Source organism: Lontra canadensis, unplaced genomic scaffold, assembly GCF_010015895.1.
Source record: "Lontra canadensis isolate GAN:19392208 unplaced genomic scaffold, GSC_riverotter_1.0 scaffold9, whole genome shotgun sequence".
Taxonomy (NCBI): domain Eukaryota; kingdom Metazoa; phylum Chordata; class Mammalia; order Carnivora; family Mustelidae; genus Lontra; species Lontra canadensis.
Genome location: NW_022631003.1, coordinates 5,986,678 through 6,000,303, shown reverse-complemented (window position 1 = coordinate 6,000,303; position 13,626 = coordinate 5,986,678). Strand labels below are relative to the sequence as shown.

At 34.3% G+C, this 13,626-nt stretch overlaps 1 protein-coding gene across 3 annotated transcripts in view; it reads left to right on the top strand.

The window, feature by feature from the left end:
• The window catches only part of ZDHHC17 (zinc finger DHHC-type palmitoyltransferase 17), an 87,856-nt gene that overhangs the window by 48,172 nt on the left and 26,058 nt on the right, over positions 1 to 13,626 (top strand). For all 3 annotated transcript variants that reach the window (XM_032854721.1, XM_032854722.1, XM_032854723.1), the window contains exon 8: positions 6,265 to 6,390. In XM_032854721.1, the coding sequence (XP_032710612.1) occupies positions 6,265 to 6,390 (126 nt within the window). The remainder of the gene's footprint in view (positions 1 to 6,264; positions 6,391 to 13,626) is intronic.

The window sequence follows — 13,626 nt, the reverse complement described above, 5'->3', positions numbered from 1 at the left end:
AAATGGCAATCAAAAAGTAGGTTATCTCCTGCTGGATCAGGGCATCTACTTATGTTCCAGTGAATAATTCTTTCTGTATTTGATTACTCGAGTTTGAACTACTAAAATAATACAGCTTAGACTAGCTATATGGAGCCTAATGTACTTAAAATTTTAACCAATTTTTAAAAATGAGTTTAATTGAAAATAGTTAAAAGTAAATATTAAATATCTTGTTGGAAACTATAAAAAATTGAGAAAGCCATGTATTTTCTTTCTTTTTAAAATTTCGAGTCCTTTTGTTTCCACCCAAAGTGATCAGAGTGGCCTAATATCTACCAGTAAAATACGAAAAGAGGAAAGTCTATTTCCATAGTACCTGACACATGAGGGGCACTCTAAATATTTGTTGACAGATTGAATGAAGATTTTTGTAGTCATGAATTTTATCTCTAAGCTAGTATTCATAACTCTGCTAGTAAACCTTTCTAACACTTCTGAAATTATGGAGAAAAAATTTTACTTTTCCAAATGTTTTTAAGCAGGAAGCTCAGAAAAGTTCATAACAATGTGATTAGTAAATTAGGCCGATCACAAGGGCTGAAGGATCAGAAAAATGAGTTTGATTAAGGCTAACCAGTATCCCCATAAGAAAAAATTACCTTGTGTTTTATATCTGAATTGCTTTAGAGCATTATTTTCCTTCTCTTCAGTACTGGACAGCCATTCTCAAAATGATCATGCCCCAGGAATGTATTTCAAAATATTTAGTATTAATATTATTGAAAAGATAGAACCAGTTTTACTATGGCAAATGTTGAGTCTCCATAGACTCTGCCAAGAGCCACAGCAATATATTGAAATTACAAGAATACTAAAAATTGTGACAACATGACTCTACAGTTCTGAAATTTGAAGCTAGTAGTGTGTATTTTTAGATCACTTAAAAATACCTTTTCTATCTGTATAGAATTTAGGTAACTTCACTTGGATCATGATCTTTAAGTATTTGAAGTGTGGTTTATAAATTTAATGTCTTTTTAAAAAAATTTTATTTATTTATTTGATAGATCACAAGTAGGCAAAAAGGCAGGCGGGGGTGGGTGGCGGGCGGAGGAAGCAGGCTCCCTGCTGAGCAGAGAGCCTGATGTGGGGCTCCATCCCAGGTCCCTGAGATCATGACCTGAAGGCAGAGGCTTAACCCACTGAGCCACCCAGGTGCCCTGTAAATTTAATGTCTTTCAAATAAATAATGAACCCTTGCACTTCACATTAACTATTGCATAAACTTTTATTAGACTTAGCAGAAAAAATCTGTAATGAATTTCAACAGAAAGGTAATGGTAAGAGAGAGATTTGAGATGATTTATATGGTTTGAGCCTTATATTTTTAATGTTTTGCAGGTTCAGGTACATGAATTATTTGATACCAAGATAGGATAAGCTCCAGTATAGCTTTCTTTTTATTTATTTACTTATTTATTTATTTGAGAAAGAGGGAGAGCACTTATGAGCAGGGGGACGGGGGAGAGGGAGAAGCCGACTCCCTGCTGAGCAGGGAGCCAATCCTAGGACCCTGGGATATGACCTGAGACGAAGGCAGATGCTTAACCGACTGAGCCACCCAGGTGCTCCTCGAATGTAACTTTCTTAGTTAGTATGGTTCATGTGAATACTTCCAGAGTTACAGTGTCATATAATTAACGTGCATGTGGAACTTTTTTTTTTCTGAGAGAGAGCATGAGCAAGCATGGTTGAGGGGGGAGGTGAGCCGAGGGAGGGGGAGAGAGAGAGAGTCTCAAGTGGACTCCTTATTGAGCGTGGAGCTGTACTTGGGTTTCGATCCCATGAGCCTGAGATCATGACCTGAACCAAAACCAAGAGGCAGACACTTAACCAACTGAGCCATCCAAGTGCCCCCCAAAAGAAGTTATTTTAAATGTGATTCCCTTGTAGCTTCTGGAGTGAAATCATCATCATTGTCATCATTATCATCATCATTTTATCTTTTTAATTGAGGTATAGTTGGCATACAACATTATGCTAGTTTTAGGTATACAACATAATGATTTGAACATGTGGGATGACCACCACAGCAGATCCAGTCAGCATTGTTACCCTTACATAGTCACAAAATGTCCTTTCCTAGTGATAGGAACCCTTAAGATTTACTCTCTTAGGAACTTTCCGATATATAATAGAGTAGTAACTATAGTCGCTGTGCTATAAATACATTCCAGGACTTGACTTATTTTAAAACTAGAAGTTTGTGTGTTTCAATTGCCTTCGCCCACCCCTGAACCCCGCTTCTGGCAACCATGAGTTTGTTCTGTGTATTAGTGAGCTTGGTTTTGTTTTGTTTGTTTTGTTTTTTAGATTCCACATACAAGTGAGATCATATGGTATTTATCTTCCTCTGACTTGTTTGGAATGACATTATTTTTAAAGGAAATAAAGTCTAACGAGTTGCTTCAGTTGCTCAGGGAACATTTAATACTTTCAGAGTAAAAATAATCTTTCTATCCACACTATTGGAAAAGTAGATTTTTGTTTTAAAATGTACTTTTTGTGGAAGTTAACAGATGAAATAAGTATCAACTGTTTTTTCTGGTGGACTCTGGCATTCCTGTTATGCTGCAGTCTAGTCACCACCTTTAGTGGTGGTGAGTCAAGGTGTATAAAATAGCTGAAGTCCGTATTTTTTCAGAATTTACATCATATTAAGGAGCAATTAATTGTAATTGTAATTGAAACACACATGTTCATGCATACACGCAAATGTGCAGTGATGAGGGCTGTGAGTGACTTGTGAATACCTCTGAGGAGATGACATTTGTTTGAGACTTGTCTGATGAAGAAGGGATCAGTTATACAAAGATAAGTGGGAAAAAAGTTTCCATGTAGAGGAGCCTGTAAATGCAAGTCCCAAGGCCAGGAGTAAGCTTGCTGTTAGAGGTACAGAAAATGACAGCCTGGGCTGAGTGCAGTGAGCAGAGGAGTGAAGTCACTTAGGTAGGTGCCAGATCACGCAAGGCCATGATAAGGAACTTTAATTATGTTCTCAGTCATGAAAAGGAGTTGGAAGGATTTGTGAAGGATGGCTTTATAATCTTTGTGTTTTAAGTATTTTTAAAAGACTGCTTTGGTTGCTGATGGAGAATGCATTAAAGAATTAAGAAAATGGAGGGGATGACTGAAGATCAGTTCGGCCATTTTAATAAATCAGGCAGCTGATGTTAGTTTGGCCTGCAATTTTAATAGATTTGTGGATTTGGAAATGATAGTTTAGAGTAGATTAGATATGAAGACGAAAGGCAATCTTGATGACTAAATAAATGTCTTGTGATATATATTGAGATTGTGAAGACTGAAGGAAGACTTTCTTGGGGCAAGGGTGATAGGAATTGGCTCTATTTTAGTCATATGTAATATGAAGTGTTGTGCCTTTTAGCTATGTGGAATGGCAGGCTAATTAAATAAACAAATTGCTGTGAATTTCAAAAGGGAAAAATTCATTAATTAAAAACAATCTAGATTCTTTGTCCAGGAATTTGACAAATAAAACTGATCTATACCTGTATATTTTTCCATTTTTCATTTTAAGTGTTAAGAAAGAGAGTCTAATTGATAATCATGAATTATAACCAAAAAGCTGTAGTCTGCAAATCTGGATATGGCTGTAATAGGAGTAAAAGTTGAATTCTTTAAAGAATATGAAAAATTATACTTTGTATTATAGTGATACAACTATAGTTATAATTAAACAACTATAGTTAGTTGATCCTATTTCTTCTAAAATAGCTATTTGCTAAATAAGACTGAATTTAAGTTTCTTAGAAATCTGTCTTTATATTAGTTATTTGAATAAGGAATTCCATTCTTCTAATATATAAATAAGTGATTTTTTTTTTTTCCAAAATAAGGTTACTTTAAAATGCTACTTTGATTCTTAGAAGGCACAGGAATGACCATATACTTTACATTAGAAATTCTTAATTTGGGACCTACCAGAGAATTTTGGTTAGAGAGTGGGCCCATAAATTGTTACAAAAAATTACTTTTATCAGTACTTTTGGGGAGAAGGCCAATGGCTTTCATCAACTATGACTCAGAAAAATTTAAGAACCATGGCCCCAGATAACAGTTACATGGAATAAATCCAAATCTTGTGAAGGGATAACAGTAAGGGAAGGAAAAGTGACTTGGGATACTAAGAATATATATTTTTTTAATGAACTATGCAGTAATTCCTCTTTATGGTAGCATCTCATTTGTGAATTTTTAAAAAATAATGTTGTATCCCCCTCCACAAGTTTTGGTTATATGGATGAATTTAGATGAATTTTGGGAGAACAGCTAATCTCTGGAGGCTGCCCAAACATTTCCAGTTTTTTCTTTCTAAAACTTATCAAACAACATAATTTTTACTTTGTGCAGGCTGTAAAAGCTTTGTTAATAGATTAAAAGACTCTTATATGGTTTCTTGAAATGAGGTAAGAAACTTTTTTTCTAAAAATGGTTTTCTTTACCTCTTAAGTACCTGACCTAGATGGTCTCCAAGAAAGAATTTTCTTTAGTTTTAATAAGGAAATCCACTCTCAGGGAAAAAGTTATTTTCCACCCTCCACCTTCCATTATGTTTATTTCACCAAAACCTTTGAAAAATTTCTTTTATTACCAGTTATATAGTCTATAAATACTCCATGATTCTTGTTGTTATTCCTCTTGTTATTATCACTTACTATTTTGGCTGATACATGGAGTAATCAAATATAGACTTACTTCAGAACCTGAGCTTTAGTATCATTCTTTACATTAATCGCTTGTTTATTTTACCAGCCGAATAAAAGAACTACACAAAAGCAGTCAGAAGACTAGAGGAGTAGTAGTTGGAAGATTTCTTAAAGCTCCCTCCATCTTTTTATCTAGGCAATCCTTAGGTGTCACATGGCCCTCTAGTGGAAGGGATGCTCAGCTGGACCGAGGCAACAGCAGGATATTCTCTGGGAATTGTTACTCAAGGGATTGCTTTTATTCAGGTAATCTTTATAGTTTGGATTAATTAGCTGGTTCTTACAACTTAGGTGATAGAAGTTTTGAGTAGGCGAGGAGATATTTTACCATAAATATCCCTATTTGTGGAAGACTCATCTAGATTAGCCCATTCCTTATTAAATACTGTTGACCTTTTACTAAAGGATTGGTTGGGCTTTTTGTCATTATTGGTGTGTTGTTATAGTTGTTGCTGTTGGTGGCCGTGCTTATTTTGTTGTTTGCTTTTTGTTTTTTAGTGTTTTTCTTTTAAATAAAGTGCACTTTATACTTGATAATCATCCCTCATAAGTAAGGCACTACAAGGCTTTTTTTTTGTTGTTTTTATCCAGTTTTTCAAAATAAAATTTCAGTATTTTCCTTTTTTATTAACTAATTTTGAATATTCATCCATACATCCTCAAAATTTTGGCACACAAAATTTTTCATTTTGCTTTTCTATTTAAAGAAGTAGATAAATAGTGAAGAATATCAAATAGAATAGAAATGTAGGTGTCTGACAATAGACAATGAGAAATAAGATTTTAAATTAATGAAGTCAAAAAGAAGCATGAATCTAGAATTGGGGGTGCTTATGTCTTATTTCTATCTATAAAGCACTTAGTTCTATTCACTTAAATACTCTTTGGCATTCTTCTTGAGATTAAAGGGAGCTGTAGGTCCGTAACTTGAGTTTCATTATTTTTTGTTACTGTTATTCTCTTTGGAAATTCCTGGATGGGTGAATGAATTTAAGATGATCAGAATGCCAGTACAACAGTAGTAGAAATAGAAGTTGACTTTTCTTTTTCTTCCCTGTTGTCTTCAGACCTTTGTCATTACTGAAATTAAACCGAGAGGTTTCTGGCAATTTGGTATGATAGTTGGATGTTTTGTAGTAGTAAGTGTTACTAATAAAACCCTTAAAGAATACGAAATAACTAATAAACTGAATGATAGCTTCTGATCCAGCAGGTGGTAAAATACCTACTTTTTGATTTACTTTAATATAAGTGAAAATGCAACCAAAAATAGAATCTATAGAATAAGACGAGTGAATACATTTACTGATTGTACCTTGAATGGGAAAGCATAATAATAAGTAATGATTTAGATTCTTTTAGTATTTGACTTTGCCCAATGTTAAAACAATGTTAATGAACTAATTGTTCAATTTATTTTTATGGGAGTACTTTAAAAATAACTAAAATATTTTACTTTTTACTTTTAATGTGAATTTTTTCTGCTAATCAGGGTGAATCAGCACTTGATTTGGCAAAACAGAGAAAAAACGTGTGGATGATCAACCATTTGCAAGAGGCGAGACAAGCAAAAGGATATGACAATCCATCCTTCCTTAGAAAGCTGAAAGCTGATAAGGTAAATCATGTTTGAAGATTTTCAGCATATAATCTTTTTAAGTAAAATTCATAGGCATACTTTCTTAGCTGAGCAGTTTTAGCTTTTTATTTTGCCATTGGCCAGTGTAAAATACTAAATTACTAAAATACATTGGCCAGTGTAAAATACTAAATTAAAATACTAAATTACTCAGGACAAAGTCAGATAGCAAAGTTTTTCAGGGCTCTACCTACTTGGTAATTTGATAATTAAGAAGGATGGTTATATGTAAAATTGTTTAAATCTCCATAAGCTAACATAAATTTTAGTTCATTGATTCAACTGTCCTTTGTTAAGCAATGGAGAGATAGTAAGTCCTTCTTGTTTAAGTGCATTTATTAATTGGTAATAAACTATGAAAAATTATAGTCCAAATATATATCTTTTTAAACTGGTCACAACTCTAATTGATTCAAGCTGCCCATTCTTTTGTGATATGTTGTAACGTTTTTAGAGTGAGAGAAACTTATATTCTTCAGTTTTCTGTGGAAAGTCTCTTTTAGATCTTCCATATACCTTCAAGGTTAAACTGTATGACTGTTGGTTCAGTTGCCTAATTATAATAATATGATTTCAAAAATAAGAATATTTCCCCCAAAGAGGGGCCTATATTCCTTAAAAATTTCTTTCCTTTTAAAAGTGTAAAAATCAGCTGACAGTTTCTTTAAAATACTAAATTAATTGACAAGATATTTGGCTAATTTGTCAGTAATCACAAGTTGAAGACATTAAGGCTTCAGTACCTTTTTATTTAGTCTGTTCTAGTGGTAATACCATTTATTTAAAGTTAATGATCTGTGTGTTATCAGGACAAAATGACAAGATTTTGACAAAGGAAAACGTGAAAACATGTCTCATTTATTTATAGTTCAGACTTCCTTAGTGCATTAAAACCATTGGTCATTACTTTAGCATGAGAAAAGTCAGATTTATAGTGTATAAACTTGCCTTTCAAGATGCCTGGGTAGCTCCATTAGTTAAGCGTCTGCCTTTTGCTCAGGTCATGATCCCAGGGTCCTTTGCTCAGCAGGGAGACTGCTTCTTCCTCTCCCTCTCCCCATTTGTGCTCTCTCTATCCCACTTTCTTTTTGTCAAATAAATAAAATCTAAAAAAATACTTGCCTATTTTCAAACCCATAGTTGAGAATAATGAGCAGTTTTTGCATGTCGTGTTAACTCTTTCATTTTACTATTAGATATAACACAGAAAATGGTTTATTTTTCAATTTTCATTAATTTTGCTCTGTTCTCTAGGATTTAAAGCAGTTTTTCTCAACACAGTGAATAAATCCTGATATCTCATTGTAACTAAGCTTATAACAAAAGTGTCTTGTATTGCTTTGGAAAATCCCATAATATTTATGCCTTCATTTTGTTTAGTGTAAATATTCTAAAGGATTTTTAAAAAATACATTGTCAGATAAAAATGACTTTGTAAATTCTAGATGTTTAATAATATGTAGTTACTTATTATAGCAATAAGAACTGTCATGTTTATGTGTTTGGATATGATTTCTTTTTAAAAAGAGAGCTTCAGGGATGCCTGGGTTGTACAGTCAGTTGAGCATCCAATTCTTGGTTTCAGCTTGGATCATGATCACAGGCTGTGTGGGACTCTGCGCTAAGTATGGAGTCTGCTTGGGATTCTCTTTCCCTCTGCCCCCCAACTTGTTCTTTCTCTCTCTAAAATCTTTTTTTTTTTTTTTGTAAGATTTTATTTATTTACTTGACAGACAGAGATCACAAGTAGGCAGAGAGAAAGGAGGAAGCAGGCTCCCCGCGGAGCAGAGAGCCTGATGCGGGGCTTGATCCCAGGACCCTGGTATCATGACCTGAGCCGAAGGCAGAGGCTTTAACCCACCCTGCCACCCAGGCGCCCCTAAAATAAATCTTTAAAAAAATAAAAAATTAAGAGAGAACTTCATTAAAGAGTTTAGCACAATTTCATTAACATGTGTTTATTACTGTGATCAGTTCAGAAGTCAAGTGTTCCTATTTTTGTTTTGGTGGTGTTTTTTGCATTAGTATTGTAAAATATATTACATTTTTAGAAAAGATTATTAAATAAAAACATACAGTGGTTGCATGCTTTGTGTAATTAAGTATTTGTATTTATATAGACTGTTTCCTTTTCATCTCATTAGAAATACTTAAATCATAAACATGACTTGATTTGCTAATCTGTAAAGTATGTTCTGTATTTAAAACCAAACAAGAAATAGTTACACCTAGGATTCAGTAGCATTTTACTAAAAATAAGTCATCCCAATGGGGGAAAAATATTTTTGGACAGTGCTAATAGATAGATGTGGAGAGAAACTTAGTTTTAGAAAACTATTTTAAAAGCTCTTGGATTTTTAAGGTTAGAAAATTTTAGACACAGGGTAGGGGCAGAGGTAGAGAGAGCGAGTGCCTCCTAAATAAATGCTTAATAATAAGTTAGAAGGAAATCTCTAAATTGTATTTTTCAACACTTAAAAACCCCCATCCGTTTGGTTAACAGTGGAAATCTCACATATTGCCTACTTTAATATTGTTTATTGATTATATGAAAATAAGCCTGGGAAGATGGAGAAGCTGTACTTACCCTATTCTTCCATACTAAGCACAACTGAAAAACCTGGACATTACATACACAAGAAATGTAGGGAAACTCTGGGAGATGAAAAGAAAAAGCCTGAATGGATAGGGAGCTCAGGACCTGAAAAATGTGTTCTCTTTTTTGCCTCATATATCCCAAAAACAGAGCTGACAAAGCCAACAACCTAGAATCACAAATGGATACAGACCAGAAGGGCTCCAACAAAATCCTGCTCTCTGGCTAAAGAACCTTCACAAAAGAGTCAGCTTAGCAAGATAGAGACCTAAGAAAATAACTTTCTACCACAGCCAAATATTGCAGAAGAAACTCTGGCCCCACAGTTTTTCATACCAGAAATCATACACAGTTAATCATACCAGCAAAGGCCTAACTTCTAACCCTTAACAGGCTGTAATGAGGTGCCCCAACTTCTTTCCTGGGGTTGTTAACAGAGCAGGTTTAAATAAGGAGTTGGAAGTTTTTAATCCCACTGGCTGTTAATGAGGTCCCATCCCCTGCTCTATCAGGAAGACCACATAGGACACAATAATGAGGCACTCCTAACCTTCCCAGCCAGGGAGGTATTAGTAGAGGTATAACGGGGAGCTGGAAGTTCCGCCCTTGCCCGGCAGTAATGAGGAATCCCGTCCTCAGGCGGTAAAGTCAGTAAAGTTGATATCTGAACTTCCACCCCACCTGGCAGTAATGGGTGGGTGCTTCACTCCCCTTATTCTGCCAAGCTACATCAGAGGAATCCATCTAAAAGAAAAGGTTTAAATAAGATCCAGTGTTTCATTATATCCCAAATGTCCAGTTATCAAATGAAGATCACTCATCATACCAGGGACCAAGAAGAAGTGAAATTGATGAAAAGAGAATCGAATAGATGCCAACAAAATGATGACAGATACTAGAATTATCTGACAAAAGATTTTAAAGAGCCATTACAAAAAGGCTTCAATGAATAATTATGAACGTGCTTAAAAGAAATGAAAAGTAATCTCAGCAATGAAGTAGAAATATAGAAATAGAGTATACAGAAGAACCAGATGGAAATTTTAAAACTGAAAATTACAGTAAACAATATTTAACAAACTGAGTTAATGGGCTCAACAGCAGAATAGAGGACACAGAGGAAAGAATCAGTCACCCTGAAGATAGAACAATAAAAATTAGACATTCTGAAGAACAAAAGGAAATAAATTGGAAAAAAAAAATGAATAGAGCCTAAGGGACCTATGGTTATTACAGATTATCTAACATTGATATGATTGGGGTCCCAGAAAAAGAAGGAGGGTGGAACTAAGAAAGTACCCAAAAGATAGGCCCACAAAATCCCCAAGTTTGACAAAAGACCAACCTACAGATTAGGAAGTGGAATATACCCTAAACAGAATAAACTCAAAGAAATCCTGCCTCCACACATCATAGTCAAACTTCTGGAAACCAAAACCAAACAATAAAATTCTTTAAGTCTCCTTAACTAATAGGAGTGAAACAGTTCAAATGACAATGGATTTCTTACCAGAAGCCATAGAAGCCAGAAGAAACTGGCACATTTTCCAAGTGCTGAATGGAAAGAACTGTCAACCCAGTATAAAAATATTTTTCAAGAATAAAGGAGAGGGGCGCCTGGGTGGCTCAGTGGGTTAAAGCCTCTGCCTTCCGCTCAGGTCATGATCCCAGGGTCCTGGGATCGAGCCCTGCATCAGGCTCTCTGCTCAACGGGGAGCCTACCTCCACTCCTCCCTACCCCACCCCTCGCCCCACCCTGCCTACCTCTGATCTCTGTCAAATGAAAAAAAAGAAAAAAGGAATAAAGGAGAAATCCATATATTCTCAGATAAAGGAAAATTAAGAGAATTTGTTGCCAGCAGACCTACCCTAAAAGAATGTTTAAGAAATGTTCTCTAAACAGAAAGGAAATGATAAAAGGAAAAATCTTGATAAGATCATAGTAAACAAAATTATGCATAAATGTGGTAGACTTCTCATCTTATTCCTTCCAAATTATGCTTGGCAGTTGGGGCAAAATTATAATATTGTTTGATGTGTTTCTAAATGTAGGTATATATGTGAGGCAATTTGTAAAATTATCAGGGGAGGGTGGAGGGACATAAAGGCAGGTAAGATTTCCACACTTCTTTTGAACTTGTAAAATGATGACACCAGTGTGATAAGTTATGTTTATATAATAGAGTAACCACTAAAAAAAGCTATACAGAAGGATAAACTGGAAAATATTATAAATTCTGAAAAGAATTCTGAAAAGCTTTCCAGTTACCTACAAGAAGGCAGGAAAAAGAGAAACAAAAACATAAGAAAACAGAAAGTAAAATTATAGACTTAAACCCCAACATGTCAATAATCACATTAAATTAAAATATTCTTTTTTTAAAAGATTTTATTTATTTATTTGACAGAGAGAGATATAGCAAGAGAGGGAACACAGGCAGGGCAAGTGGGAGAGGGAGAAGCAGACTCCCCGCTGAGCAGGGGTTCGATCCCAGGACCCCGAGATCATGACCTGAGCCGAAGGCAGACGCTTACTCGACTGAGCCACCAGGTGCCCCTAAATTAAAATATTCTAACGTACTGAGTAAAATACAGTTATTGGCTCTGTGTGTTGTAATGCATGATCCAGCTATATACTGTCTATAAGAAACTCCCTTCATGTGTAAGAATATTGGCAAATTGCTTACATAGGCAAGTAACAGAATGGAAACAGTCTGTGTTACCCTGATATCAAAACCATACAAAGACAGTTCAAAACAAAGAACCATAAACAAACATCCTCATGAATATACAGCTGACCCTTGAACAACACAGGTTTCAACTGTGTGGTCCACTTAGGCAATTTTTTTTTTTGGTAAATACAATATTGTAACATATTTTCTCTTACTCATGATTTTATTAATAACATTTCCTTTTCTATAGTTTTGCTATAAGACTACAGTATATAATATAAATATGTTATATATTTATATATATTATATATTTATCTATTATAAATATATTATAATATAAAATATGTTTAGTCAACTGTTTGTTATTGATAAGGCTTCTAGTCAAAATAGTAGGCTATAAGTAGTTAAGTTTTGGGGGAGTCAAAAGTTATATGCAGGTTTTGGATTACATGGGGGTTGGTACTCCAACCCTTGTGTTATTCAAGGGTCAATTGTACACTTAAAAATCTTTAACAAAATGTTAACAAATAGAAATAATCATTACATAAAAGGAATTACTCACTATGACCAAACTGGGCTTATGAGAGTAATGTAAGGCTCATTTAATATTCAGAATTATTCAGTGAAATCTACCTTATTAACAAAGAAGAAAAATATCATGATTATATCCATGCATAAAAAGCATTTGATAAAGATCAGTGTTCGTTTATGATAAAACGCTCAGAAAAATAGGAATAGAGAATTTCATGAACTTGATAAAGAGCATTTCTAAAACCTTCAACTAACAATGGTGGAAGACTGAGTGATTTCTCCCTAAGGTCAAGAATAAGGCAACGATCTCCCTTTTACTGTTCCTGTTCAACTTAGTGGGGGAAGTTCTAGCTAGTGAAATAAAGCAAGAAAAGGAAATTAAAAGGTATATAGTTCAGAAAGGAAAAAATAATAAAATTGTCCCTCTTGGTGGTAACATAATTGTCTCTATCCCAAGGAATCTGTAAAATAAACTCCTGGAACTAATAAATGAGTTTAGCAAGTCACAGGACATTTTATTTTATTCCATATACTTGCAATAAACACGTGGACTCCAAAATTACTACAATATTACTTACAGTTGCTCAAAAAAATTGGAATACTTAGGTGTAAATCTAACCAGACATGTAAAGTTACTTGTATACTGAAATGTTTTTAATGTCAATGAAAGAAATAAACGATGATCTAAATAAATGGAGAGACATGCTATGTTCATGAAGTGGTAGACTCAGCACAGTAACTATGTCAGTTGTACCCAAAATGTTATACAAACTTAATGTAATTAAATAAAAATCCCAGTAAGATTTGTTTGTCTTTATAGCCAGGATTAATCTAAAATTTATATGGAAAGGCAATAGATCAAGAATAGCTAAAACAGTTTTGAAAAAAAAATTACTATGTGGAATTTTAAGATACGCCCTGTAGCTACGGTAATCAAGACTGTGTGGTATTGTTGGAGGAGCAACCTAGATCACTGCAACAGAATAGAGAGCCCAGCAACAGAACCACAGAGATAAATGCCTACTGACTTACAGAAGTGCAAAAGTAATTCAGTGGAGGAGAAACAGCCTTTTCAACAAATGGTGTTGGAACATTTGGACATGCATAAGCAAAATAATAATAAAGAAACCTTTACTCAAACCTCACACTGTATAGAAAAGTTAACTCAAAATGGTTCACAGACTTAAATGTAAAACTGTAAAACTTTTAGGAAAAAACAAAATCATCAGAATCTAGGACTATACCAAGAGACTTGACATGAAAAGTATCATCCATGAAGGTAAAAACTGATCAATTAGACTTCATCAGAATGAAAAACTTTTGTCCAGTGAAAGACTCTGTTAATTAGGATGAAAAGATAAACTACAGACTGGAAGAAAATATTTGCTAGCCATATATCCCAATAAAAGACTAGTT